The sequence below is a fragment of the Erythranthe guttata genome, chromosome 12 (assembly GCF_056151865.1).
Source record: "Erythranthe guttata isolate IM_541 chromosome 12, IM_541, whole genome shotgun sequence".
Taxonomy (NCBI): domain Eukaryota; kingdom Viridiplantae; phylum Streptophyta; class Magnoliopsida; order Lamiales; family Phrymaceae; genus Erythranthe; species Erythranthe guttata.
In genome coordinates this window covers 16,985,258-17,012,406 of record NC_142544.1, presented here as the reverse complement: position 1 = coordinate 17,012,406, position 27,149 = coordinate 16,985,258, and the positions used below count along the sequence as shown (strand labels likewise).

The window sequence follows — 27,149 nt, the reverse complement described above, 5'->3', positions numbered from 1 at the left end:
ATTTATTAATCATTTCGGTCAAGTTCCCGTTAAAACTTACGGAATAAAATGTGTGCCCGTCACTATTTTAACTAATGGACTAATGATAAATTGACGGAAAGAACAAAAAATGTCAAAGTATTGGAACATGAGGGACCAAATGTATTTTTTGTTAACATGGGGGACCAAATGTGTAATCGGTGCAAACTTGAGGGGTGAAAACTGTAATTTCCCCTTCAAATAAAATTCTTATATATATATATATTTTTGTTTGAAAGCAAGATTCAAAAAAACAACAAATCTAGAATCCACTAGGAATTAATCATTTAAAGAAAATATTAACAAAAACTACCCGTATAATTCCGATTTCCTATTTTTTGTTATTGCATAATCATACAGACATTGTACCTAATAAAAATAAGTACATAATATACTATACACTAAATTTTCAAGAATTTGGTTATTTTGCAACATTTTTTATAAAATAATTTTATTAATGCCAAACGTTGGAATGTAGTAACTATTACTGAATTACAGACTTATTATTAATTTATTACCGTCAAGTAAATATCATTTTATTAAATGATATATTACAACCACCTCCTAGAGGTAAAGTAAATTTACCAAAAAACCCCATTTTATATAAATTCCATGCAGACCGCTGCAGTTTGTTAATTTCTTACATCAGCCCCTTACAAAAAGGTGTTAATGTAAGTAATTTACAAATTTCAAGGGAGTAGATGTAATTATGAAAACAGTAGGGTTTTTTTAGTAAATCAACTTTCTCTCAGGGGTACGGTTGTAATTTACCCTTTTATTAAAACTGGAAAATCTAATTGGAATATTAAAATACGAAATATTATTATTAACCAAAACAAAAGGATTAGTCTTAAGTTTAAGAATAATCTATTTATTGTTAGGTGGTGTTTGCAAATGCTTTTTGAAAGTGATTATGCGGTTTTTTTTTGCTCATAATCTATTTTTAGGTGTTTGCAAAATCAATTTTTGCTTTTGTTTCTCTTAAAATAATCTGATTTAAACTATTTTTTTAAAAACACCCTGCTTTTTCAATTTTAGTTCATTTTCCGAAATATTTGCAAACACCCCCAACTTTTAGAAATAAGCACTTAAAACTAACTTAAATCACAATCACTAACTTCTACTTTTAAATAATTTAAGTTAGTTTTAAGTGCTTATTTCTAAAAGTTGGGGGTGTTTGTAAATATTTCGGAAAATGAACTAAAATTGAAAAAGCCGGGTTAGGGTTGCTTTTAAAAAAATAGCTTAAAGCAGATTATTTTAAGAGAAGCAAAAGCAAAAGTTGATTTTGCAAACACCTAAAAACAGATTATGAGCAAAAAAAAACCGCATAATCACTTTCAAAAAACATTTGCAAACACCACCTAAAAGTCCGATTTTTGTACCGAGTTACTAATTTTCTTAAAAATACTCAACTGCAGTTATTTTTTTCACAATTCCATCTATGCCCCCATTAACTCCTCAAATAATAAATAATTACGGATTCTACCACTGGCCACTGCATCATTTTGTTATCGGAAAAAATACAGTTTTCATCTCTCAAGTTTACTCCGATGTCATATTTGGTCCTCCATGTTCACAAAATACACATTTGGTCCCTTGTGTTTCAAAAATTCAACATTTTTAGTCTTTTCCGTCAATTTCCCGTTAAAAATAACAGAATCAAATGTGTGCCCATCACTGCCTTAACTAACCGACTAACGGTAAATTATCTGAAATGGCAAAAAATGTTAAATTATTAGTACATAAATAACCAAATGCGTTTTTTATTAACATGGGGACCAAATGTGTAATCGATGCAAACTTGAGGGGTGAAAACTGTAATTTTTCCATTTGTTCTCCTTAATCAAAGATAACCCAATGTATCAAACATTTTTTTAACTATTACATTTTCCAAATCAAGAGAACACATTTTATTAATCAATGATAAGGTAGCTCGTTGGTAAGCACACTTATAACCTAGTCGGTCATGGTTCGAAACTTAAGGAGGGGAATTGAGAACAATATCGGTTCTAAAAAAAACATTTATAACATGAAATACCGACAATAATACTGTAGTAAAGTACATCTTCATGTAGTTTCTTCAGAGTTATTAGAAATGTACACGAAATTGCTATATATCGTGTCTTGAAAGATTGGACTAACTCTAATTATAATCCCATGATTTTTGTACAACTATAGTTACAACCAACCAAACTTGCCTTTAACGGAAATTACATTTAATTCCATAAAAATAAGGCATTTTTTAGGAAAAAGAAAAAAAAAGGGTACCCAAAAAAGCATATATAGAAATTGAAAATTGCATATTTATTCAACGTCCCAACAATAAATCTAATTATTCCCCATCCTTTTCAATTGTTTGGCGTGACGCTTCGGACAATTATTAATATATCCACATTAATTAACGATTTATTGACTACGTCTGTGTCTAGACAGAGTTAGGTGATAAATAAATAAAAAATGTTACTAATTTTTTCAAAAATAAATAAATAATAAAAGAGAAAAGGATTATTAGTGAATGCCACATTGTAGATTAATTAATAACTAATCCATAATTAATATGACTCGTAAAGCTAACCACGTCTTAGTAAATATAACAGAAGAAGATGCTCCATAACCATAAGGCTTTACCTAAAGATAATAACAGATATATATAATAAATTAATAATGCGACCAGACTTGTTTTACACACAAAGACTTGTAATATTTCACTAATTAATTATGTATCCCATATCTAATGTGGAATATTCCATTTCTCCATCCCATGAATTTTCCTTATAAATACTCTATATATATATTCTCTTGTTATATCATTAAAAATCCAAGCTAATTAAAGAGATGAATGTTAAAATCAGTTCAGTAGTAATCATCAAGCTATTTGTTCTACAATGCTGTCTATCGATTTCGGTTTCGTCGTCGGATTTTGATTTCTTCTATTTTGTTCAACAGGTAATCATCAGCATCTATATATGTAATGATATAATTACATATAGCTAGGTAGAAAGCTTTGAATTTAATCGTATCTTTAATTATGCGATTAGTGGCCTGGTTCGTACTGCGACACGAGGCAGAGCTGCTGCTACCCTACCACCGGAAAACCCGATGAAGATTTCAGTATTCATGGCTTGTGGCCTAATTACAACACTGGCAAATGGCCTCAAAATTGCGGTAGCCAAAGTTCTCTCGACAGATCCGAGGTAATTAATTAATTAATTAATTAAATCTTGTATGTTATATGTATAGATAATAAATTAAAAAATCGAAAAATATCGTACGTACAGATATCGGATTTAATGAGCAGAATGCACAAGGATTGGCCAACCCTAGCATGCCCTACTGCAGATGGGATGAAATTTTGGGGGCATGAATGGGATAAACATGGAACATGCACATCTTTTGATCAACACACTTATTTCCAATTTGCCCTTGACCTAAAAAATAAAGCCAATTTACTCCAAGTTCTTGCAAAATCTGGTATTATATTATATATAATAATCACTATTTTTAATATTTATATATATAAAGAGAAAAAACAATTAATTGAATAAAAAAATGTTGATTTTTTTATTTTTCATGGTAGGAATTCGTCCGGGGAATTTTTACGGTCTCGAGAGCATAAAGCAAGCGATACAAGAAGGTGTAGGGTATGAGCCCTACATAGACTGCAATGTTGACTCGGAAGGGAATCACCAAGTTTTCCAGGTTTATTTGTGTGTGGATAAATCTGCGACGAAATTCATTCGGTGCCCGATTCTCCCGCATGGAAGAGCGTGTGGGTCCCGCATTGAGTTCCCTTCGTTCTCTTCCGACTCAAACTCGTCGCACAAGGAACTATGAATTCGTAATTCATGTCAAGTATATACTTAAGTGGATGAACGGATCGACGTATGTTGAGACATTGATTATCGTATTTGGTTATATATTCGGACGATTGACGTGTGACTAATTAAATTTCCTTTTTTTAATTTTTTTTAATTAGTTGATTTGTACAAATTAATAGCATGTAATATATAGTTACATGCATGTATGTTGCAATCACACATTATTTGGATTGTAACGTTGGATCCTTAATTAATATGGGGTAAAATTGAAATTTCCAAAGGAATATTCTTGGATTCTAGAAGATTCTGTTATTATTCACATCGTTTGGAAAAATGTTAAACAACACATACACAAACGAGGAAAATGTTATTATGAAAATAAGATAATTTTCGAATTTAACTTAGCATTAATTAGGGAGGTGTCGCAACGTTAGTATAAAAATCACGATTTACAGAAACGAAATAATATTAGTACGTCTCGTAGGTCGAGTTTCTCACACATGGTCAGCCTAGTGTGATTTACGAGAGCTCGTATGGTTTGCAAACTATTATACGAGAATGAAAGTTCACCCAATGAAACTATATATAGTTGGTTGTTTCGAGTACCTTCATTATAAAAAAAAAATCGATCAAAAATAATAATTTATGAATAGAATCATTGCACAAAGTTGTGTAATTAATATTCTTATAAAAAAAATATTTGTTTAATTAATATTGTATTGTACACTAGAATAAAATGTAATTTTCTAAACAGTTGTTGGGCTACTTCTATCTCTCCATCAACTCACTCGAGCTTGGGCTATTGGGCTTTGTTTAGCTCAATCCAGAATACATAAGCAAAATTATCCTCTGTGACCGCGCGCAACTTGTCCTCTCATATCCACCGTTGGATCAAATCACGATCACATCACATCTCACAGAGTTCTACTCCACCTTAAACCCTTGTAAACCTAAATTCTAGAAGGAGAAATCCTTTTCTATTTCAAAGAGAGGAAAATCTCTCTCATCTATCTGCCCTCTTTGTAACCCCCTCAACAAGGTATTCATATATATATATGTATATATATATATTTGCACTTGTATTTATTTGCTCAAATTTGCATTATCTTCGATTGCTTGATAATTATTTTATTTAAACAATATTATTTATTGACTGTGGGTCGGCGAAGGGTTTATCGAACCGTCAAATCAATCGCAATCAGCTTTTTTTTTTCAATTGACTGAGTGTCTCAAGTATTTTTTTGATTCGATTGCTGCAGCAGTGGTATTGAATGGCGGCGCGTGCTTCAGCTTCTTCCGGTGCGGCCGGAAATACCGTCAGAATTGTGGTTGCCGGCGATGCTAAGACGGGGAAATCGAGTTTAATAGTTACTGCCGCCGCCGAGAGCTTCCCGACCAATGTTCCTCCGGTGATGCCGCCCACCAGGCTTCCCGAGGACTTGTACCCGGACCGTGTTCCGGTAACAATTGTTGATACTTCGTCCAGGTATTTGAACAGTTTATTTATGTTTGTTCATAGGCTCTGATTGTAACTTCTATAGAAAAAAAATCAGATTTTTGGTTGCGCTTATCTTTTTATAGGATTTTGAAAGAGGTATTTGAGTTTGGTTCTTCAATAAGCTTGTGTTTGTGTATGGTTGTGCCTGCATTGTGCTTGGATATTGTCGGATTTGTTTCTTGTCTGTTTATGTGGTCGTCGAACTTTGCATTTGCTCACACTCTATACATTGTGTCTGGATGTTTAAGTGTAGGCAGAAGTATCAATAGAAGTAACTGAATATGCATATATCTTTGTACAGACTTCAAAATTCACCATGTATACCTACATTTTATTTTCACATTGTGTGTGTGTATATATATGTATATTTTATATCGAGCCTTATGAACATCTCCATCAAATTAATGTAATCTTGTGCGTGGTTATGTATTTACAATTTCGTTTGGATATTCTTTCTTGCTGGCTACCTTATACATCGTGTTCAACTATGATATGCAAGAAAATTTGTATCACATTTTAGTAGACTGCATTGCGGTACTGTCTATGCACTTTTGGCTTTTCTTGTGTCTGTTACATAATATTTTCCATTGTTATCTTTCGAAGTTGTAATCCAATATTTTTTTGTAAATTAAAATGACATGCAGTCCTGAGAATAGAGGGAGGCTTGTTGAAGACCTAAAGAGAGCTGATGCTGTTGTGCTTACATATGCATGCGATAGACCTGAAACTCTTGATAGATTAAGTACTTACTGGCTTCCTGAACTTCGAAGATTAGAGGTAACACCTAAAACCTTGAAATTTTGTCACAAGTATTTCTGGTATTTTAATGTTAAAAATTGCCTTTTAAATGCTGGATTCATTTAAGTTCTCACTAATTGCTATTGTGTTGCCTTGGCAGGTTAAAGTTCCCGTAATTGTGGTGGGTTGCATGCTCGATAAGAGAGGTGATCAGCAGCCTGTTAGTCTGGAGCAGGTTATGTCACCAATAATGCAACAGTTCCGCGAAATTGAAACTTGTATCGAATGTTCTGCAGTAAATCATATTCAGGTTAAGTCTACTTCAACTTCTTATCTTCTTGACTATTCAATGCTTTAAATTTTCAATGTGTAGCGACAATGGCAATTTTACCCTTTTATGGAGCAAATTAGCTGCAGATATAGCTCCATTGTTAATATCTTCCAGTTCTTCCACCTTTTCCCTGTTGATGCACGAAAGTGATGCTATCTTAAATGCATTATTTATTGGTTTATTTCATCTGTTAAAAGTTTATGGTCCTATTTGCTAATTATAAATCTTCTCAACATTTGAAGTTCGGAAATATTTCTCTTGATTCTTTATGTTGATGCTTAGCGGATTAAGTCAAAATTATTTAACCACTTGGTGTATGTATGCAGATTCCTGAGGTCTTTTTCTATGCACAAAAAGCCGTGCTTCACCCTACTGCTCCACTCTTTGATCAAGAGCAACAAGTTCTGAAACCAAGGTGTGTTAGGGCTTTGAAGAGGATATTTATCCTCTGTGACCATGATAGGGATGGCGCCCTCAGTGACGGAGAGTTGAATGACTTTCAGGTCAGTTTATTCTAATTTTGTTATTTTAGTTTTGTCAATGCCTCCATTTATTTTTTGATTTAGAATCACTTAATTTACATGTACAGACAATCTAATATGTTTTGGTGAAATATGCAGGTCAAGTGTTTCAACGCCCCACTTCAACCATCTGAAATAGTGGGTGTTAAAAGGGTTGTGCAAGAGAAATTAATGGAAGGTGTCGATGACCGTGGTCTTACATTGACTGGATTTCTGTTTCTCCATGCACTCTTTATTGAGAAAGGACGTCTGGAGACAACATGGACTGTGCTTAGGAAGTTTGGATATAACAACGAAATTAGACTTCGTGATGATCAGTTGCCCCCTCCAATAAAGAGGTACCCTGACCAGGTATTTAATGACTATTTTGGGCACTTTAACTTTTTACTGTTTGGAAGTTTTTCCCGATTAATTTAGTTTGTTAGTTTGTTAAATTAATCAAAACTAGTTGTGTTGCTTTGGATGGTGCTTTCTGCTTGATATTTTAACAGCAGATTGTCAAACTATTATTATTTCCCTTTCATTTCGTTGTATGTTGACTAGTATTCAGTATTCACGTTTTTTTTTTAAAGATGGTTTGTCTAAATGCAATATCACCTTATGTAGTTAACTCCCTCTAGTCCAGGCACCAATGTTGAGTTCTAGAGAAATTTTAAAGACCCCTGGCTCTATTAATTGTATTATGCTTTTTATGAAAGCAAAAATGTACCCTTCTTGATGATAACTTTTGCTCCTTTATTTGGATTTTCCGTCTCATCCTACTTCAAAATTTCTGTATTGAAGGCAAACAAAGTGCACAATTAATTTGATATAAATTAAATACCCAAAAATAAGGAATTTTCAAATAGGTATGTATGGATATGCAAGAAAAATAAAGATACTGCAAGGTAGAAGTGTAGCCTACATTTATTAGTTTCTTTTATATGTCAATGATTGCTTATCATGGAAATGGAAACGTAAATCAATGTGAATTTTCCTTTATCTGTTGTATTTGTTAATTCAAGCCGATATCAGAGTGGGTAAATGGTGGGTTCTGTTCACTACAGGACTGTAATTGTAAGGTTATATCACGTTACCAATTCCTAGTATTGTAAAAAAACTGCATTCCTATCCTGCACTGACAGATTATTCCAATACAATCTGGTTATTTACTGTGTTTTTGGCTTTCTAGCTTTATGTAATTGACATAATCATGTGGCAAGTAGGCGTTCATTAATTGATATATCAGAGTGGTTTTGTTTTTAATAACACCTTTTCTGTTCTTGTGAAGTTTCCCTCTTTTATTTAAAGAGTGTTTCTTATATATTAATTTCTAACACCGGTTCTCATTGTGTAGAGTGTGGAGCTGACTAATGAAGCTGTGGAGTTTCTCAAGAAAATTTTCTACACCTACGACGTTGACTGTGTATGTTAAGTTTCTTCATTTAGATTTTGTCAGATGTATCTGCATGTCATATACGCAATACATGATATGTTATGTAGCTCACTTCTAAGTATTATAATTATCTTATATGAAACCTCTATTAATAGATAATTTAATTAGCTTCTATAATTCAATTTGGTTTTAGTTTCTTAGTGTAACATTGCTTAAATCATCAATAATGCCAGTGCAGCATTTGAGTGAGTACCTCAATGCAAAAAAATAAACAATAAACAGTTTATTTACTCTGTTTCAATGTATTTGTTACCTATACGAAATTGGATATTGTCTCTTGTTGAATTCTTGTTGACTGAAAATGTTGATTATTGTCTTTAATGTTATCTTCAGGATGGAGCTCTTCGACCTGCCGAGCTTGAAGATTTATTTTCGACCGCACCTGAGAAGTAAGTTGTTCTACTTTGAGATCTTTAAATGTTATTTAGTTCAACAAAGAGGATCCTTGTTAACATCCAAAGATGTTTTGCAAGTACATTAATGCACCTGTTAATATATCTATCAATGGGTATAATGAGCTTCTGGAAGTACCTCTTGTTTCTCAAAAGGCACATTTACTACAGACTGCACAATGACTCCTGATTACTTCAAACATTGTATTTTGAAAATGGAGTGTGTGCTAGTGTTGAACAATTTTTCTATAAGTTATACGTATATCAAGTTAAATACCGCTTTTCATGGGTAATGAAGGTTCTGTCAAAAAATATGTTTCATATTGACAGTTTGATACATTCACAGTTCTTTGATTATGTCTCTTTTTCACGTTTCCAAAAACAAAAAAGAAAATTCAACTATTTCTCTTTGGTTTCTCAGTATTGTTTGACATCTACCAGATACAAAGCTTCTTCTAAAGTAGAGTATGCTCTATATGTAATGAACATATTCTTAGGAATTATTGAAGCTGGAAGTGTGTAAGAGTAGTTATAGTTGTCTTTTTGCCCCCGTTTATATGCGTTCAGTTTTAGTTTTGAAGTTGAGTGTTTCCATAATAGAATTTAGTTTTTCTCTATTATTTTCATTCTAATTTGAAGAATTATCTTTTTGGGTTTTTACTGATGTGGCTCAACTTTTTGTAACTTAGTCCTTGGAATGAAGCTCCATATGTGGAAGCTGCAGAAAAGAATGCTCTTGGAGGGTTATCACTCGATGGGTTTTTATCCCTGGTGCGTGTACTGTGTTTGTTATACTATTTTTCATAATACTAGCACAAAGTTTTTGCTTTATAACATAAACAAACATGCTATATAAGCTTCAACCTAAGACCATGTTTCCCTACTAAAATATTTTCTTGTGCCTTCAATTTCTCTGACAATTAAATCCAATGCAGTGGGCCCTTATGACGCTTCTCGATCCAATTCGTAGCGTAGAGACCCTTTTATATATAGGTTATGGTGATGATCCCTTATCTGCTATACGTGTCACTCGAAGAAGACGTTTGGATCGTAAGAAGCAACAAACTGAAAGAACTGTGTACCAGTGTTTTGTGTTTGGACCAAAAGAGTCTGGCAAGTCTGCTCTATTGAACTCCTTTATTGGAAGGTATATTTTTTCTTCTACACAATTGTTTTTTTTCAGATGTGATATTTCTATTTTTAGATGTTATTTTCTATTCTAATGAATCTGTGCTCATCCATTTCATAGGCCTTTCCCTGAAGAATATGCTCCCACCACTGGTGACAGATATGCTGTTAATATCATCGATCAAACTGGAGTAAGTGCTCTCTTATTGCAGAAGTATACTTACATTACGAGTTGATAGACATGTATCCGAACATATGCTTGCCTAGTTATATGCTAGTAAAGAAACTAGTTTTTTTTTCGTAGTATTTGGACTGTTAGGTGAATTTTACCTAGACTAAATTACGCATTATGCGTCCATAGTGGGAAGACAACTCATAACCATCACTTTATATGGGATTTGAGCGTCTAGTCAAGTGTAGAGAATGATGATTGCTAGATGATAAGCACTACTTAACCAAACAAGAAATGAAGAAAAAAAAAGTATTATTGATAATTTGAAGAATTGGACTATTTGTTGAACAAAAGCTTCAAATAGGCCATTTCAGCAAACACGGGTAAAGAAAAGCAGTTCTGAAAACAAAATGCTATCTTTTTATGTCTTCTTGATTGCTCACATGGATCGCATACGATAATTTCAATTCTTAAGATAGCATAAGAAAAACTTGCTTTTGCATTTTCTTATTCTGATTACTTTTATCTTAATTCTCGAGAGTGTTGCTATCTTTTGAGTTTGAAATTTGTTTGTGGAATTTTTTTCAAGAATATGGTGTATCTATATGTCTTGGAGGACTTGAGAGTTTTATTAATTCCAAGTCTTTTATGATGTGCTCCTAACTGCAATACACATTTGATTCTAGATGGATGCCCTGAACGTTGTTCAGGGCTATGAATAATACATGGATTTTGAAATTAAGTATTGCTTGATGTTTTCATAGGGACAGAAGAAGACTCTTGTGCTACGAGAAATTCCGGAAGAAGGAGTGAAAGAGTTCTTGTCCAGGAAGGATGCTTTGGCTGCATGCGATGTGGCTGTGTTTGTTCACGACAGGTAGGTGAATTGCTTCTTACTGGATGACTAATCTTTTGTTGCAGTAAATACTAAATTAAAGAAAATGTAATAAAAATTCAGGTAGTATAGAAAATTCATTCTATGCTGTTATTGTGGTTGCATCATAGTGATCTTGATCTGTGTTTCTTACTGTTTTCAAATCTTAATCTAGATTGTCGTTTTTATTTATCACAACTAATTTTTGCCCATTTATCAAACAAGAATTGCTATAACCGTTTATCTCGATTTCCAATTGACACAAGTACTTGCTATTGCAGTTCTCTTGAACCTTCTTGGCAGAAAGCAACAGAGATGCTTGTGGATGTTGCGAGTCAAGGTGAAGCAACTGGTAACGAGGTGCCTTGCCTCATTGTTGCTGCTAAAGACGATCTCGACCCATTTTTGACCGAGATTCAAGACTCAACACGGGTAAAAAAAATCTTCTACGCTGATATATTTTATTTTTTAAACATCTCCAAATTCAAAATCTGATAATGCTTGTGAAATATATATAAAACAGGTAAGCCAGGATATGGGAATAGAGGCACCTATTCCTCTCAGCACAAAGCTGGGAGATTTCAGTAACATATTTCATAGGGTTGTAAGAGCAGCAGAACACCCTCATTTAAGCATTCCCGAGACATCTGCTGGGAGAACCCGTAAGCAGTATCACCGCCTTATTAAAAACTCCCTTGTCGTAGTTTCAGGTATTCTCAAAACAATTGGTGCACTTTTATTTTTTGTTGTAAGAATGTTCAATTTTATGGCATTGTAATCTTGTTTACATTGATACAGTTGGAGCTGCAGTTACGGTTGTTGGGTTGGCTGCTTACCGTGTTTATGCTGCAAGAAAGAGTTCTTCGAGTTAAGAAAGGCAATGAATTCGAAGTACATCTCCAATCCTCTTCATTTTTCACTTCTCGTTTCGTATTGTGAAAATAGATTTTTAGTGAACATAATAAGTTATATTGTTAGACCCCCTCTGCAAAAAAAAAGTTCCAATGATCGATCGCTCTTCCGATTGTTCCACAAGTAAGGATTTTTTTCTTCTTTTTTTTTTTTCCGTCAAATTGTTAAATTTTTCTACAGTTGTGCCATTTTCCTTGAAATATGATCAGATGTACAGCTGTGATTTTTTTATTTTTTATTTTTTATTTTTTATTTTTATAAATGGGATCTCAACTTCATTTTCTTTCCTTTGCCTGATAAAAAAATAAAGTTGAATAAAATGAATATAATGAGGTAAAATTTGAACTTTACTTGTGAAGTTACTGTAAATAAGGAGGTTTGGCAGCACATCGCCTTCACCGGATGCATCACAGACAATCAAGTCTCAACTTTTTTTTTTTCTCACTTCTTTTTTCTTTTTTTAAGGATAAATTACGGCCACCTCTGAGGTAGAATTAAATTACGAAAAAATCCCTCGTGTTGGGTAGTTGCTACCAATCCCTCAACTATTAATCTTATTACACTTCTACTTTTGTGGTGACAAATTTAATTCGATCTTCTAGATTGTGTGAAATTTTTTGTTTGTACTTGTTTTATGCCATTTGAGCTCCACATTTTGAAACAAGATTATCATAAGATGTGTCTCTTGTTTTGTAAATATCATATTGTGGGGCATCAGAAACTGTATTTATGCACAAAAATGAGTACAAACTAGAGAACATTTCACATAATCTAGAATATTATATTGGATTTGACACCATAATGATGAACGTGTAAAAAAATTATAGTTGAGAGGGATGTTCTAATTATTCAAACGTGAGGGGTCTTTTTGTAATTTGATCTTTTACTTCAGGGGCGCCTGTAATTTACCCTCCTCTTTAATAACCAAATCTATGCTGAATACAAAAATCAAATCTTCTTCATCAATCTTATTATATCTATAAAATTTACAGATACTTTGATGTTTTTACTTGCTAATTGTTAAACAAGTTGTTTAGTATATTGTAGAAGCCGTACCCAATTGGTTTAACAGTTAACCAACTAAATATTCTATTAGTAGATGCATGTATTATCTACAACTTTGTGTACACATGCACCAGTTGGCATATAAAATTTGAAATATGAAACAAAGATCTAAATTTTAATAATAAATTAGTTTCATCACCGGCTGCGGCCTGCCCTAAATATTGGGGTTCTTTACTCTTTTCTAGATACTAAAGTGATACAATAAACCCCAACAATAGATATCATCTAAAAAAGTACGTTAAAAACAAGAAAACGTGTTTTATCGACAACGACATGACATCACATCCAACTATTGTTACAACTTACAATACAAGTTTGAACCTGGCAATCCTGAGATAAGATCAAATTACGAAAAACCCCTTCATGTTTAGATAATTATAACCATCTCTTCAACTACAAATCTTCTTACATACTCCACATTTATGGTGTCAGCTTCAACATAATCTTCTAGATTCCGTGAAATGTTCTCTAGTTTGTACTTGTTTTGTGTAATAATGATTTTTCTGATGTATCACAATCTGATATTTACAAGCTAAGAGACACATCTTATGATCATTTTGTTTCAAAATATGGAGCTCAAATGGGATAAAACAGGTACAAACTGAAAAATATTCCACATAATCCGCATGGATGAACGTGTAAGAAGATTCATAGTTGAGGGGTGATTGTAATTACCCAAACATGAAGGATTTTTTGTAATTGGACCTTATCTCAAGGGGGTGGCCGTAATTTACCCAAAAAAAGCCAGAAATTAAATTGGTGAAAGATATTAATAGGATGTTTGGCGAAGCTTATAAGCTGCTGAAAAGAACTTATAAGATGATCAACTTATAAGCTCTTCAAAATTAGAAAAAAATAAGTTGTTTAAGAGTAAATAAATATATATATATATATATTTTTAAATTTATCTTCACACCACCTTTTTATTTAAGATCATATAATGAGTAAAAAAAACTTATAAGCTCATTATCCAAATACTTAAAAAATTCTAAAAATAATAAGTAACAACTTGTCAACTCTTATAACCCTTTATCTAACATAAAAACTTATTCCTAAATTCAATTTAATTAACCTTATCAATCCCATTAATATTCCAAAACAAGTCCTAAAGAAAGACAGTACTTTTGACCAAGTCTTTGCCCTCTGTATAGTTCCCATTTGTGGGTTTATTTCTTTTGTTGAAGTGAAATAATTCCAACATCAAACAGTCACATAAAATTGTCTCTATTTCATAGTTGAATTTTGTTATTGACTTTTGGGCTACCTTCCACTAATAGTATTTAATGACTAATTGGGTGAATTACTTTAAATGACTTGATATTTATTGGATTTTAGATCCACCAATTATAACAAGGTTTAATGAATTAAGAATTTTTAAAGAATTAAGAATAATCAATCAAGTAGGTAGAGCAACAAGGATTTGATTTTTTTTTTTTCAGTTTATATTTCTAATTTTATTTTTATTCCATTTTATTTCATAACTAGCAAAAAATAAAGAATAAATAGAGAAAGTTTGAACAAGTCAAAATAGTTCAACTTCAAAATGGGAGAAGTCTTTATCTAGAAAAAAATCACACTAATTCAAACAAAGGAAACAAACACGACACCATGTTCAGAAAAAGTCACCACAACTGTTTTTGCTTTTATGTGCAATTTAATTTAATTTACTATTTAAAAAAATAATAATAAATAAATAAATAAAAGTCCCTAGTTGCAGACAGGCAGCCAACTACTCTTTCAGTAAAAAAAATATAATAATAAATGAGTAAACTGCAAAAACTACCCCTGTGTAATCCCAAAATAGCAAAAACCCCCCTGTGATAAATAAACTAGCAAAAACCCCCCTGTGAAATTATTTAAATAGCAAAAACCCCCCTATGGAACTATTTGAGGGTTGACTTGATATAAAAAGACACAAATACCCCTGGAGTCTTGCAATTAATAAATTCTTATATTTTATAAATATTTTAATTATTTTATTTAAAAAATAATCAATTTAGTTGTTTACTATTTTTTTTAATTTCTAAACAAATAAATTAAAAAGAATAAATATACATATAATATGTATATATATATAAATACATTTTGAGGGTCAATTTTGTCATTTCAAGTCTAAAAAATCAGCTAGGGGGGATTCTGCCTTTGACTAAATTTCACAGGGGGGTTTTTGCTAGTTTATTTATCACAGGGGGGTTTTTGCTATTTCGAGATAACACAGGGGTAGTTTTTGCAGTTTACTCAATAATAAATATAACACAATAAATGCTTTTTATTCAATAAAAACAATTTAATTAAAACCTTAAAAACATTTGAAATTAAAACCAACCCAAATATGACTAATCTATGAAATTAAACCAACAAACTTTGATTCTGAAGTAGACTACAAGTTTAGTTCAATTCCAAATCATCACTACTTCTTCTTCCTCTCTCTCTCTCTCTCTCTCTCTCTCCTCTCTCTCTCTCTAAATCTTCGCTGCTTCGGATTGTGGCGCCACTAGGTACGGCGGCGTTTCAGCGTTTATGTTTGCGTTGATGCACTTTTTAGTTGTTTTGTGAGCATTTTTTTTTGCGGATTATTAATTTGTTGAAATTTTTGGTTTGTGTTTTTGCTGATGAATATTCAATGTAATGTATTCCGATCTGTGCTGTTGTTTTTTTTTTTTTTTTTTTCTGAAATCTACCATTGTCGGTTGGAAGTATCTACTATTGTCGTTAAGCGCTGTTGAGGCTGGAGATTTGATTTGGTTTTGTGGTTACTGAGTTGGAAATTTTGAGTTTGGTGCTGAGTTGAAATGACTGATTGAGTGAGTTTTGGTGCTTACGAGTCGGTTTTTTGAGTATTTTTCTTATATGGAGGAAATTATGTACTTGTAGTTGTGGTTTTATTATTGTTATTATTATTTTTAATTTAATTTTAATCATTTGAGTTAGTTAAGTGAGTTTTGGTTGTTTTGTATGTTATATTTATGTGGAGTTTACAATTTTGATTGGTTCAGTTTGAGACTATGATCCTCGGGTTGGTTTTCTTGAGTTCAACAGGCATAATAGGCAATTGGCGTTCTTGAAGAAGATCTCGTAGGTTGTGGTTAAACCGACTTGTGTTTTTAATACTCTTAATGTGTGTTAATTTGGTGTTTTTGTTAGTTTATTTGGTGAACTTTGGTTAAATTAAAGTAATGCTTCTTGATGCATAATTAGAGAAATGCATATTGTAACATCTTCCATTTCGAGTTTCGACTTCTCTAATTTCCAAAGCTCATGATCTTACTAAATCTGATTTTTGCTCTCTTTGTCAATTCTCGGAAACTCTAGCGACGAGTAAGTAATGAAGTGGACCTTCTAAATTTGGAAAAATACCAAGTGAAATAAATGAGGGATATGCTTTTTATATTGCCGCTTTCCCATTCTTAGATTTGCATTCGAGTCTGCATAATTTATATCAAATTGCTGATCTCGTTCACTTCAGAACTTTACATTTCAACCTCTCTTTATCTTCATGTTCACTCTTTATATTGTTCGCTAATGCAGGTACCAATTTATATGTGTTCGTCTTAGTCCCTTACAGTTCAATTATTATGATATCTTGGTATGTATGAGCGGCAATGAAGAAATGGTACTGCGGTGTTTTGACCGCATCTTTCTTGATGTTATTTCTTCTCGGATATTACGTAATAAGAAACCCCATCGACGAGAGCTACTTCACTAGCTCTTTAATACTCAACGCCACAAATCCTCTCGAGTGGATTAACTCTGCTGCTCCACCTGCACTTCCAAATCCGGAAAATACTTCTCAAGTGATCTCCACCGAATCTATTGCATCTAATCTCTTTGCCCCAAGGAACTTGTCCAAGAAAGAACAAAGTTCTTTGCAGACATGGAATCGTTTAAGAAACTTGGTCACGCATGCTCAGGGCTTACCTAATGCTGCTGAGGCGATTAAGGAAGCTGGTGCTGCATGGAAAAACCTGATTAACTCCGTTGAAGAAGAAAAACGACAGAGTAATGGGAGTTTACTGAAGATAGGGAAAGAGAAACAATGTCCTCATTTCCTCAGTAAAATGAACGCGTCAGAAGTTGAGGATGACGGATTTAAGTTGAAGATTCCCTGTGGGTTGACTCAAGGTTCTTCGATCACATTTATCGGCATTCCGAATGGTCTTCTTGGTAATTTCAGAGTTGACCTGACTGGTGAACCACTGCCAGGAGAGCCAGATCCTCCTATTATTTTGCACTATAATGTTAGATTACATGGGGACAAGGTAACAGAGGATCCTGTAATTGTTCAAAACACGTGGACTATTGCACATGACTGGGGTGAAGAGGACCGTTGTCCAACTCCTGACCGAGAAAACCTTAAAAAAGGTACAAGCCTATCCCTTCTGTCTGCCCATTAAAATTTTTAGATTGAATAATTTTTTTTTAATTTTGTTTGCTAATAAGCTGAATTGTTTTACTTGAGGCAATCCCAAAGAGTATATTATTTTCTGATTCAGTCTTCGTTCTTTTCTTACTTCACATTCTTCTTCATTGATGTTAACTTGTCATTCTACATCATGTGTTGGGCGATGCTAATTGCTGGTGCCAGTGGATGAGCTGGACCAGTGTAACGAGCTTTTGGGTAAAGAAAATAACCATACCGTTGTCAAAACTAATCAACATGCCAATACAACATCAAAGATATCCATGGCGCATGATGGGAAATCAAGAAAGTACTTCCCTTTTAAGCAAAACGATTTATTTGTTGCTACAATCAGAGTCGGTTCAGAAGGAATTCAAATGACAGTGGATGGAAAGCACATAACCTCATTCGCTTTTCGTGAAGTAATATTCCTTTCTCCTACAAAATTTACTGTTTTTTTTTATGTTGATTTTGATTTGCACTCGTCAATTGACGTTGATTTCCATACGCTGACTGTGTGTGCAGACTTTGGAGCCGTGGCTCGTTAGTGAAGTGCGGATTTCAGGAGATATAAACTTAATTTCTGTTGTTGCTAGTGGTTTACCAACATCGGAGGATTTAGAACATATAATTGACTTGGAATCTCTCATAGCTGTTCCAATACCTTCTCGAAGACGACTTAATCTGTTTGTCGGAATATTCTCTACTGCCAACAATTTCAAGCGCAGAATGGCGGTTCGAAGATCGTGGATGCAATATCCTGAAGTACGTTCAGGACAGGTTGCGGTTCGTTTCTTCGTTGGTCTGGTAAGTTAATTATTTTGTTTTTTCTGTAATTTTTCTTACCTAAAAAAATAGACACCTTGATAATTAAAATTCATAATGATTAATCCAAGTACAACATTATATCTTGTAGCATAAAAACCAGATGGTGAATGAGGAGCTGTGGAACGAGGCACGGACTTACGAAGACATACAACTGATGCCTTTTGTTGACTACTACAGCCTGATTACGTGGAAGACAATAGCCATCTGCATCTTTGGGGTAAACTTTCTCTTACCTTCCTAGCTAGTAGCACTAGTATAGTATCCCGACAGCACCTCATTGCTTTAAGCTGTTCGACAGACTGAGGTTGTTTCGGCTAGGTTTATTATGAAGACAGACGACGACGCGTTCGTTCGAGTGGATGAAATCTTAAATTCTTTAGGGCGGACAAATACGACTCAAGGTTTGCTCTACGGCCTCATCAATTCGGATTCAGAACCTCATCGTAATCCAGATAGCAAGTGGTTTATTAGTCCTGAGGTATATTTTATTTTCAACTGATTTTACTGTTTCGTGTATACACTGTCAAGTGGTCCAACATCTTGTTTTATTCTGCACAAAAAAATATATGTTCCAAGCAGGAAAATCGGGATTTACGATTAGCCTGACACAGAACTAAATTGCAGTTATTTCGACTTTTTAGTAATTTGATCTTATCTCACCTGGTATCGAATTTCTTTTCCAGGAATGGCCAGAGGACAAATATCCGCCTTGGGCACACGGGCCTGGTTATGTCGTGTCGAACGATATAGCAAGGACAGTTTCCAAGAAACACAGAAAGGGACGCCTAAAGGTACAAGTGATTATGATTATGTCGAAATTAAGTTCTCCATCACATTGTAATTTCACAGTAATATAGTTAAAATATTAAAAATCAAAACTAATGCAGATATTCAAGCTAGAAGATGTTGCCATGGGAATCTGGATAGCGGATATGAAGAAGAAGGGATTACAAGTAAAATACGAGAACGATGAGAGGATCTTTAACGACGGTTGTAAAGATGGTTATGTTGTTGCACACTATCAAGGCCCAAGAGAGTTGCTCTGTTTGTGGCAGAAGATTCAAGACACAAAACGTGCTAATTGTTGTGACGAGTAACTAACTCGTGCAATCAGTTAGGTCTTGGGTTGTCGTCTTGAAAGGGTAGTAATCTTTTGCCACGTTTTGTAGAGACATGTAGATTTACAAGTAGGAGATGATTAAATACGCGTGTGGATTAGAGTATAGGTTTTAACAAACACATAAACTTTGCTGTACATTTTTCTGGGGAGGGATTTGTATCGTATGTTTATAGAGGGAGAGAGCTGTGGCCTGCGAGTCGATCTTCGACCAACTGCAAATGGTTATGAATATTTTTTTGCCGAGAAAAAGAAATGTCACTTGTCGCTTAATCTTGTTTATCTGTGGTGGAAATGAAAATACAATTTGGTTATAGGTACATTAAAATTGATTGCAGATTTTGAATTGGAAATCTGAGTTTGAAATCCCATAAACTTGCAGATTGAACCAGTTACATACATATGTATGAGATGGTTTTGTGTGTAATTTTGTGGGATTAAGGGGAAATGGAGGGAGGTGGAGAAGGAGACAAGAAAAACCAATTTTGAATGATTTTTTTTTTAGAGAGAGAAATATTTTTAATTGTGTGCGTGATTCTGTAATTTTTAATAAATTTATGTGATACAAATTTGTAATCAATACTTACATAAAAGCTATATACAATATCCGATTAAGTCCCCAAAACAAAATGAATTTCTCAAATTTTACCTATAAATTGTGTAGGCTACTATTTAGTTTCAACTATTAACTATGAATACCAAATAAAGAAAATGTTTATATATATATATATATATATATATATATATATATATATATATATATATATATATATATATATATATATATATATATATATATATAATGTATGTTTTATTAGTTTGAACATGGGAAACGAGGAAAAAATGGATCTGAAACCGTGTGCCGATGAATATATTCATACGAGGTGAGATATAATCGCACGACGGAGAGATTTGATATAAGTCAACTGCCAACAACACAAATAAGATTCCAATAATACACTATTTTAATTGTTAGGTGTGATTTTACGTGTGGAGTTGTCGATATGTTTTGCAAAAATAAATAATTTCTTTTTTTATTTATTTGAAAGAGTATATTTGATATAGTTTAAGAGTAACAGTGGCAAATTTAAAATAAAATGTAATTAATTTATTATTAATATATTGAAGTGGCATATATAAAAAAAAAATTCAATTTCTCTAAAAAGGACATATATAATTTAAAACAAAGGGAATATAAAATATAAAATTAGCTTGCTACACACACGGATTATTTACACCGAGTGATCGTTCACCGTAGATCTGCACATAATTACACCCACACCCATGTGCATGTGTGTTTAGTGGATGATTAATCCCACTACTTGCTCAAAAAAAATAAAAATAATAAAAGATAAAAAATACCAATACAATTAACAATATAATTGCCCACTGTAGCATCTAACTCCATATATTTAATAGACAGGTTTCCGATAAAGCGGGTACTAGAGTTCATTTTCCCAAATTATTTAATTAATTATGATTTATCCTACTAACCCAGTTTCGCATTCCATTGTCAACGGCACTAGATCGAGTTTGTCATACATAGTTAGCCGTATGATTTACAAATTATTATACGAGAGTGTATATTTACCCAGTGCACCTATATGATTGGCTGCGAGTTACTTCGTATCAAAAAATATATATAACTCCACGATTTTGAAAAGAAAAAAAAATAATAAAAAAAAAAAAAAAATTATAGTAGGAGACATGCGGGCAACAACTGTCTGAGTAATAAAAGTGGTAAATAAAAATTATATAAAATTAAAACGTTAAAAACGTTTGAATTAATTAAGAAACAACGCCATGAGACCAAGTAACCAGGATTAAAATTTAATTATATTTGGAGTTAGATCAATTCCAACCGACAGCTGCTTCATCGCAAGTTTTCTTTTTAATTTTTTCTTTTCTATTTATTTTTTTAAATTTCTGTCACTAATGAAGAAATATTGGTACTACAGGGGTGTTCTTACCACATCTTTCTTGATGTTATTCCTTCTTGGATATTTTATAATACCAAAAAATCCAAACATCAACGAACAAACCTACTTCACTAATCCAGAAAAAAAGAATACTAGTATAATAACTTCTCAAGTTATTAATATTAATATTAGTATTAATGCAGCTTCTGATTATTTATTTTCTCCAAGGAATTTTTCAAAAGAAGAGCAAAAATCTCTGCAGACATGGAGTCGCTTAAAACACTTGGCCACGTCACACCTTGGTGGCGGTCATGGCTTACCTAACGCCGCCGAAGCTATTAAGGAAGCTGCTGCTGCATGGGAAAACCTGATTAGCGACGGAAATTTAGCAACAAAAGGAGGTTCATATGACGATCATCAGAAACTCAAACGGTCCTACTGCCCTCGTTTCGTCGCTAATACTAAAACGAACGCGTCGCAATATCTAGTTGACGGCGGCAGCGACGGATTGTTTGAGTTGGCGATTCCGTGTGGGTTGACTCGAGGATCTTCAATCACGTTTATCGGCATCCCAAATGGGGGTGATTTCTACGTTAAACTGACCGGTGAACGGCTGCCCGAAGAGCCGAACCCTCCTATTATTTTGCATTATAATATTAGATCCCGCGGCCACGTAGACAGCAGTACTAATACAACGACTGATGACGTGGATGGTGACGTGGATCCTGTGATTGTTCAAAACACGTGGTCTATTCTACGTGGCTGGGGTGACGAGGACCGTTGTCCGCCTTACACTGAATTAATTGAAAAAGGTATGAGTACGACGGTCTTAATTAACTCCGTTCCGTCTAATTTGTCGACTACCCGCCGTTAGAATAAGTTCTTAGATTGAAATTTGAATTATTTTTTTGTTTTTTAACCAAGTGGATGAGGTGGAGCATTGCAATACAAATATTTCAATGGTGGATGATGGGAAATGGAGAGAGAACTTTCCATTTATGCAAAAAGAATTATTCGTTGCTACGATTAGAGTCGGGTTGGAAGGGATTCATATGGAAGTGGACGGAAAGCACGCGACCTCGTTCCGTTTTCGTGAAGTAAGTAATTGATTAAATCTTTTTTCTTGTCCAAAAATTGAATTCAATTTTTCTTTTGACGTTTTGGTTGTAATTTTCCTGCATGCATATATAGACAATGGAGCCGTTTCTCGTTAAAGAAGTACGGATTTCGGGAGATGTAAATTTAATTTCTTTCGTTGCGAGTGGTTTACCGACGACATCACCAGAGGATGATCTAGAAAATAGAAACAACGACGACGTGGAAGCTCTCAAAGCTGTTCCAATACTACCTCCTCGAAAAAGACAACAAATTGATCTCCTCATCGGAATATTCTCTACTTCCAACAATTTCAAGCGCAGAATGGCGGTTCGAAGATCGTGGATGCAGTATCCTCTGATCCGGTCGGGACATGTTGTAGTTCGTTTCTTTGTCGGTCTCGTAAGTTCTTTTTTTCTTTTTTTTTTCCTTTTCATCAATTCTTTTATTTTTCTTTACCTAGCTAGATGATTAAAAATTTAAAACTAATAGTTATAAGCAACACATGCAAAATTATATGTATGTTTGTAGCATAAAAACCAGTCGGTGAATGAGGAGCTGTGGAACGAGGCGCGTACTTACGAAGACATACAATTGATGCCGTTCGTTGACTACTACACTCTCATTACGTGGAAGACAATAGCCATCTGCATCTTTGGGGTATATATATATATATACACTGTTAAGCCTCTATAAGTCAATACAGTTGGGAAGCAAACTTCTATTAATTTAACGGAATATTAAGTTATCGAATTAATAATTTAAGATGTTGTGACCGAGTCGGAACCAGAAGAAACTATATAATATTTAAGCGAGGTTATTAATTTATCGAGAGGTTATAATCTAAATTTCTGACAGTGCCTTATTGCCCTAAATGTATGATCTACTACTATTGGGCAGACAGAGGTTGTTCCGGCTAGGTTTATTATGAAGACAGACGACGATGCATTTGTTAGAGTAGATGAAATGTTAACTTCTTTGAAGCGTACAAATACGACTCGTGGTTTGCTCTACGGCCTCATCGATTCTGATACGAAGCCCGATCGAAATCGAGAGAGCAAGTGGTATATTAGTCCCGAGGTACATTACATTATATATATTATATTTTCGACATGATCATACAATTTAATTACTGCATTAATTAAGTTACAAGTGATTTAATTGTTTAATTTTGAAGGAATGGGCAGAGGACAAGTATCCACCTTGGGCGCACGGTCCAGGTTACGTCGTGTCGAACGATATAGCAAGGACGGTTTCCAAGAAACATCGAAAGGGACGCCTAAAGGTAATTAACTAACAGTTAAGCGATTAATTGTGATGATGTTGCAAATTATGGTTAATTATAAGAAATAGTAATGAATGTAGAGTTTCAAGCTGGAAGACGTCGCCATGGGAATCTGGATTGAGGAAATGACGAAGAAGAACGGGTTGGAAGTGACATACAAGAACGACGAAAAGATCTTTAACTGCGGCTGTGAAGACGGTTACGTTGTCGCCCATTATCAACGCCCCCCAGATTTGCTTTGTCTCTGGCAAAAAATTCAACACACTAAACTCCCTACTTGCTGTGGCTCATAATGATATTGATAATTTAAAGTCTATATATATATATATATATATATATATATATTCCACAAATTAAATTAAATTAATTTGGCTCCAAAATTATTGTAGATATTATTTAATTTAATTTACCATAATACATATATATATTTCCTATTACAAACCAAAGTACATCACCCTCCAATCTTCAAACAAAAACAAATATAGAAATAAAATAGAACAGGCTTATTACCGGCGACCCGACCCGACCCGTCAGTGATGCATGAAATTCTTACATAATACTGAAGATCCAACGGCTATATATAGATAGAGAATAAAAAAAAAAAAAAATTCAAGCAGAGACACAGCCAATACCGTACCTAGTAGTCGGAAAAACAAGAAAAAGGCCGCTGCAAATAATCCCGACCATCAACGGGAAACTCTGCATCACTTCTTTCAACTCCGCCCCGTGACCCGGAAAAACGCAACCCGTGACCCGGTGGTCCGACAAAGCGATAGCGACAAACACGAGCGCGGACATCATCGCGTGCACAAAATCACTGAACCCAACCTTGAATTTGTCGTCCTTGGGCACGTCGACGCCCAGGCCCGCCTTGAAAACCGCCAGCCCATTCGGGGTGACGAACCCGTAGTAGAGCTTCCCGTCGGGCCCCCGGAAAGAGTCGGTGAAGTGGAAGAAGAAGCAGGAGAGGGTGCAGAGGAGGAGCAGGGAGTATATCATGTGGTTCGTCACGGCGGAGCACTCCCCGTTGGAGGAGATCGACGGGAGGACCATCTCGAATGTGAGGAGGGTTCCGGTCGGGAGGAAGTTGGCGAGCAGAGAGGTTTTCGAGAGCGTTTTCTGGACGCCGCTCGCCACTGCGCGCCTTTTCCGTCCGGCGGCGGTGAGTGGTGGGGAGGCGGCGGAGGGCGGCGGCGAGGAAGGGTAGAGCGGCGGCGGGTCGAGTTGTGGGGAGGAGGTGTAGATTTTTATGCCGATTCCTCCTTCTGAAGATTTAGCCATTTTTCTTTGTTTTCTTTAAGGAACACGAAAATGGAATGAATGGATCTGAACTTTTGTTCGGTTGAGATATATGTAATGGATCGATATGTACAGCGGCGGTTTTTTGACGGAGAAATTCAAATTTTTAAAACCGTTAAACTGCCGACCGCGCTAAATTTTCCAGGTGGCTATATATAATTACCCCTGAATTTATGATAATTACCAAACCCCCCCCACATTTCAGTTTTGAGTTATTTACGTGCCTTTGGCCCTGTAACCACTGTAAATTGCATTTCGCACATTTCATTTATTTTTTTGTTAAATTTATTACCGTCAGTAAAACCGAACAATTGCCCCAGATTCGAATTAACCCCCGGAACTTCGTAGCAGCAACTACATTTTACCAACCAACACATGATAAAAAAGAAAATTCTAGGCGAGATTATATGATCTGCAATAACTTATCCGATCCAATTTTATTTGAACTCATCGAAGTTTGAAGACGATTGAAAGATTGAGTTTCGGGTTTTAGGGATGGGGAATTTTAGAGAGAGAAAAAATAGCAATATACACCATTAGTAAGATCTATCGGGGCAAGAAACCATGGCGAGCAATGGCAATTTCAAAGGCTTGCATTCTCTCTCCTCTAGCCAACCCGTTTCGATCGTAGAAAGATATTTCATTTATGTTGAGATCTACACAAGCCTTGATAAGCTCTTCTCCAACTCGTTGCGCTGCCTCCTAAGAATAACAAATTTCATGAAATCTTCAGAGACATTATTACATTAGTTATAAGGAGCCAAAAAGAAGCGAGACGAAAAGCTGAATAATCAATTTCGTATATTCAAAGTTGAATAATCACTTGTGGAAAGCCTCGTAAATACTGAATAGAAACACTTACGGCTGTAGTGCAAGAAAGATCCTTACGAGTTGATTTTTGCAGAGTGCTTCCGTAGAACAAACACTTCTTCTTCTGGTCGTCGACCAACATTGCGTATAGTTGCTTATCCGAACAGAACACTGAAAGCCTTGGTTTTGTAGCTGTCCCGTTAAACTGCTCGATCAACATGCAAAATTTTAACAAAATTCACTCGTATCTGCTTATGTACCAAAACCAACTACATTACGTGGCAAATACAATTCCACGCGTGTTGTGTAATTAAATTTGGTCAACGGTGAAAAGACTTCTTGATTGGTTACCTTCTTGCTCGATCTTCTATTCCGAATTTTATCACTCTCCGTCCGCATAGGTGCTCTTGCTTCAATCACCAACGGCATCCTAACCATGTCTGAAGAAAGTTTTATTCATCAAAACTCAGTAACAAGGATATCGAATTTCCCGATTTTTTTTTTATATTCGACACAATTACAACTCACGATTCTCAACAGCAGTAGCAAGCAAGTAATGCATATCCACACAGAACAGACTCTTTCTAACAAAGAGATAATACATAAAACGCTCCAAGAAAATGCAAAACGGCTCACTTGCAGAGTGCAGGGGAAGAATATTTGAGCTATTAAGACCAGTTCCAAAGATCCCACAAGCCTGGAACTTTAGTGCAGCAATAGAAGAACCCATCGCCATGAATGATCCGCTCACCACCTTCAACCCAGAAGATTAATGGTAGATAAGCTAACAGCTGCTGTCAAATAATAGCTGAAAATTTCGTTGAGGCATTTTATCGAACAGGTTAACTGCAACTATGAGAATAGTATTGAATTGTACCTTAATTACTCTAGTTGTCTCGATATAATCGCCTGGGAATATGCCGATTTTCACAACAGAACACTATTTTGATTGAACAATACACTACCCCGCTACTTGTCGGAGAACTTGCTTTCTCGTACGGATGAAATGGGTCTCTGAAGAATGACGAACTGGATGATCGAAATAAGGGTCAAGTATTAGCAACAGAATTCGGGTCGGACCCAAATCAAATCCAACCCAATTGATCCCCATTAACCATTTGGGTTCGACTGAGCCCGTAAAAATATGTAAAATACAGGCCCATGATCATACAAAATAATATATTACTTTTTTATTTATTTTTTTGAAATTGTATATTACTTTTTTTTATATGAATTATATATTAGTTATGAAATATAAAGATGTGTAAATTACAACCACCTCTGAGAGATAAGATCAAATTAAAAAAAAAAAAATTCACAATCTTTGGTTAATTACAATTATGAATTTTCTTATATATCCATCATTTTGTCGTCAAATTCAACGTAATCTTCTAGATTTCGTGGAATGTTCTCTAGTTTGTACTCGTTTTGTGCAAAAATACAATTTTTGATGCACCACAATCTAGTATATACAAGCCAAAAAACAAATTTT

At 34.4% G+C, this 27,149-nt stretch overlaps 6 protein-coding genes across 11 annotated transcripts; 4 read left to right on the top strand and 2 right to left on the bottom strand.

The window, feature by feature from the left end:
• The first annotated feature begins 2,822 nt into the window (after positions 1-2,822).
• Positions 2,823-4,095, top strand: LOC105967556 (intracellular ribonuclease LX). The gene is made up of 4 exons (XM_012992158.2): positions 2,823-2,967; positions 3,060-3,215; positions 3,300-3,492; positions 3,599-4,095. The coding sequence occupies exons 1-4, from the start codon at positions 2,857-2,859 to the stop codon at positions 3,853-3,855; spliced, it is 717 nt and encodes a 238-aa protein (XP_012847612.2). The 5' UTR covers positions 2,823-2,856; the 3' UTR covers positions 3,856-4,095.
• Positions 4,096-4,707: 612 nt separating this feature from the next.
• Positions 4,708-12,063, top strand: LOC105967605 (mitochondrial Rho GTPase 1). Of its 2 annotated transcripts, none has more exons than XM_012992210.2 (15): positions 4,708-4,878; positions 5,099-5,325; positions 5,982-6,114; positions 6,236-6,385; positions 6,733-6,909; positions 7,027-7,278; positions 8,264-8,332; positions 8,696-8,751; positions 9,444-9,525; positions 9,690-9,901; positions 10,004-10,073; positions 10,819-10,931; positions 11,210-11,360; positions 11,452-11,638; positions 11,727-12,063. In XM_012992210.2, exons 2-15 carry the CDS (start codon positions 5,111-5,113, stop codon positions 11,798-11,800), a joined length of 1,941 nt encoding a protein of 646 aa, XP_012847664.2. In that variant the 5' UTR covers positions 4,708-4,878; positions 5,099-5,110; the 3' UTR covers positions 11,801-12,063. The 2 variants fall into 2 exon arrangements, with proteins under 2 accessions (XP_012847664.2, XP_012847665.2); XM_012992211.2 differs by having other exon boundaries at positions 4,717-4,878; positions 5,102-5,325.
• A 3,097-nt stretch (positions 12,064-15,160) lies between these two features.
• LOC105967632 (beta-1,3-galactosyltransferase GALT1) lies at positions 15,161-19,505 on the top strand. 2 transcript variants are annotated; one of them, XM_088826380.1, is made up of 9 exons: positions 15,184-15,403; positions 15,902-15,984; positions 16,434-17,267; positions 17,491-17,726; positions 17,830-18,111; positions 18,221-18,349; positions 18,431-18,610; positions 18,816-18,923; positions 19,020-19,505. In XM_088826380.1, exons 3-9 carry the CDS (start codon positions 16,508-16,510, stop codon positions 19,227-19,229), a joined length of 1,905 nt encoding a protein of 634 aa, XP_088682506.1. In that variant the 5' UTR covers positions 15,184-15,403; positions 15,902-15,984; positions 16,434-16,507; the 3' UTR covers positions 19,230-19,505. The 2 variants fall into 2 exon arrangements, with proteins under 2 accessions (XP_012847697.2, XP_088682506.1); XM_012992243.2 differs by lacking the exon at positions 15,902-15,984 and having other exon boundaries at positions 15,161-15,403.
• A 1,679-nt stretch (positions 19,506-21,184) lies between these two features.
• On the top strand, positions 21,185-23,850 carry LOC105967418 (beta-1,3-galactosyltransferase GALT1). Its single transcript, XM_088826584.1, has 7 exons — positions 21,185-21,980; positions 22,093-22,265; positions 22,360-22,665; positions 22,795-22,923; positions 23,164-23,343; positions 23,441-23,548; positions 23,629-23,850. Exons 1-7 carry the CDS (start codon positions 21,185-21,187, stop codon positions 23,839-23,841), a joined length of 1,905 nt encoding a protein of 634 aa, XP_088682710.1. The 3' UTR covers positions 23,842-23,850.
• A 218-nt stretch (positions 23,851-24,068) lies between these two features.
• On the bottom strand, positions 24,069-24,919 carry LOC105967419 (protein DMP9). The gene has a single exon (XM_012992013.2). It carries the CDS (start codon positions 24,827-24,829, stop codon positions 24,158-24,160), a length of 672 nt encoding a protein of 223 aa, XP_012847467.1. The 5' UTR covers positions 24,830-24,919; the 3' UTR covers positions 24,069-24,157.
• Positions 24,920-25,250: 331 nt separating this feature from the next.
• On the bottom strand, positions 25,251-26,739 carry LOC105967481 (Ribosomal L18p/L5e family protein). 4 transcript variants are annotated; one of them, XM_088826983.1, is made up of 5 exons: positions 26,535-26,739; positions 26,294-26,465; positions 26,009-26,097; positions 25,710-25,862; positions 25,251-25,549 (listed from the first exon to the last, which is right to left on the bottom strand). In XM_088826983.1, the coding sequence occupies exons 2-5, from the start codon at positions 26,391-26,393 to the stop codon at positions 25,394-25,396; spliced, it is 498 nt and encodes a 165-aa protein (XP_088683109.1). In that variant the 5' UTR covers positions 26,394-26,465; positions 26,535-26,739; the 3' UTR covers positions 25,251-25,393. The 4 variants fall into 4 exon arrangements, with proteins under 4 accessions (XP_088683109.1, XP_012847534.1, XP_012847535.1 ...); XM_012992080.2 differs by having other exon boundaries at positions 26,294-26,448; positions 26,535-26,683; XM_012992081.2 differs by having other exon boundaries at positions 26,294-26,411; positions 26,535-26,683.
• Positions 26,740-27,149: the final 410 nt, after the last annotated feature.

Bases quoted from the DNA above. Each gene is read 5' to 3' on its own strand.
- LOC105967605 (XM_012992210.2), top strand. From the start codon at position 5,111: ATGGCGGCGCGTGCTTCAGCTTCTTCCGGTGCGGCCGGAAATACCGTC. The intron at 6,115-6,235 runs GTAACACCTAAA...TTGCCTTGGCAG, and splicing joins CTGAACTTCGAAGATTAGAG to GTTAAAGTTCCCGTAATTGT. The intron at 8,752-9,443 runs GTAAGTTGTTCT...TTTGTAACTTAG, and splicing joins TTTTCGACCGCACCTGAGAA to TCCTTGGAATGAAGCTCCAT.
- LOC105967418 (XM_088826584.1), top strand. From the start codon at position 21,185: ATGAAGAAATATTGGTACTACAGGGGTGTTCTTACCACATCTTTCTTG. The intron at 21,981-22,092 runs GTATGAGTACGA...TTTTTAACCAAG, and splicing joins CACTGAATTAATTGAAAAAG to TGGATGAGGTGGAGCATTGC. The intron at 23,344-23,440 runs GTACATTACATT...TTAATTTTGAAG, and splicing joins AGTGGTATATTAGTCCCGAG to GAATGGGCAGAGGACAAGTA.
- LOC105967632 (XM_012992243.2), top strand. From the start codon at position 16,508: ATGAAGAAATGGTACTGCGGTGTTTTGACCGCATCTTTCTTGATGTTA. The intron at 18,350-18,430 runs GTAAACTTTCTC...GCTGTTCGACAG, and splicing joins TAGCCATCTGCATCTTTGGG to ACTGAGGTTGTTTCGGCTAG. The intron at 18,924-19,019 runs GTACAAGTGATT...AAACTAATGCAG, and splicing joins ACAGAAAGGGACGCCTAAAG to ATATTCAAGCTAGAAGATGT.
- LOC105967481 (XM_088826983.1), bottom strand. From the start codon at position 26,393: ATGGCGATGGGTTCTTCTATTGCTGCACTAAAGTTCCAGGCTTGTGGG. The intron at 25,863-26,008 runs GTAACCAATCAA...TTGATCGAGCAG, and splicing joins ATAGAAGATCGAGCAAGAAG to TTTAACGGGACAGCTACAAA. The intron at 25,550-25,709 runs GTAAGTGTTTCT...TGTTATTCTTAG, and splicing joins ATCTTTCTTGCACTACAGCC to GAGGCAGCGCAACGAGTTGG.
- LOC105967419 (XM_012992013.2), bottom strand. From the start codon at position 24,829: ATGGCTAAATCTTCAGAAGGAGGAATCGGCATAAAAATCTACACCTCC.
- LOC105967556 (XM_012992158.2), top strand. From the start codon at position 2,857: ATGAATGTTAAAATCAGTTCAGTAGTAATCATCAAGCTATTTGTTCTA. The intron at 2,968-3,059 runs GTAATCATCAGC...TTATGCGATTAG, and splicing joins TCTTCTATTTTGTTCAACAG to TGGCCTGGTTCGTACTGCGA. The intron at 3,216-3,299 runs GTAATTAATTAA...TCGTACGTACAG, and splicing joins GTTCTCTCGACAGATCCGAG to ATATCGGATTTAATGAGCAG.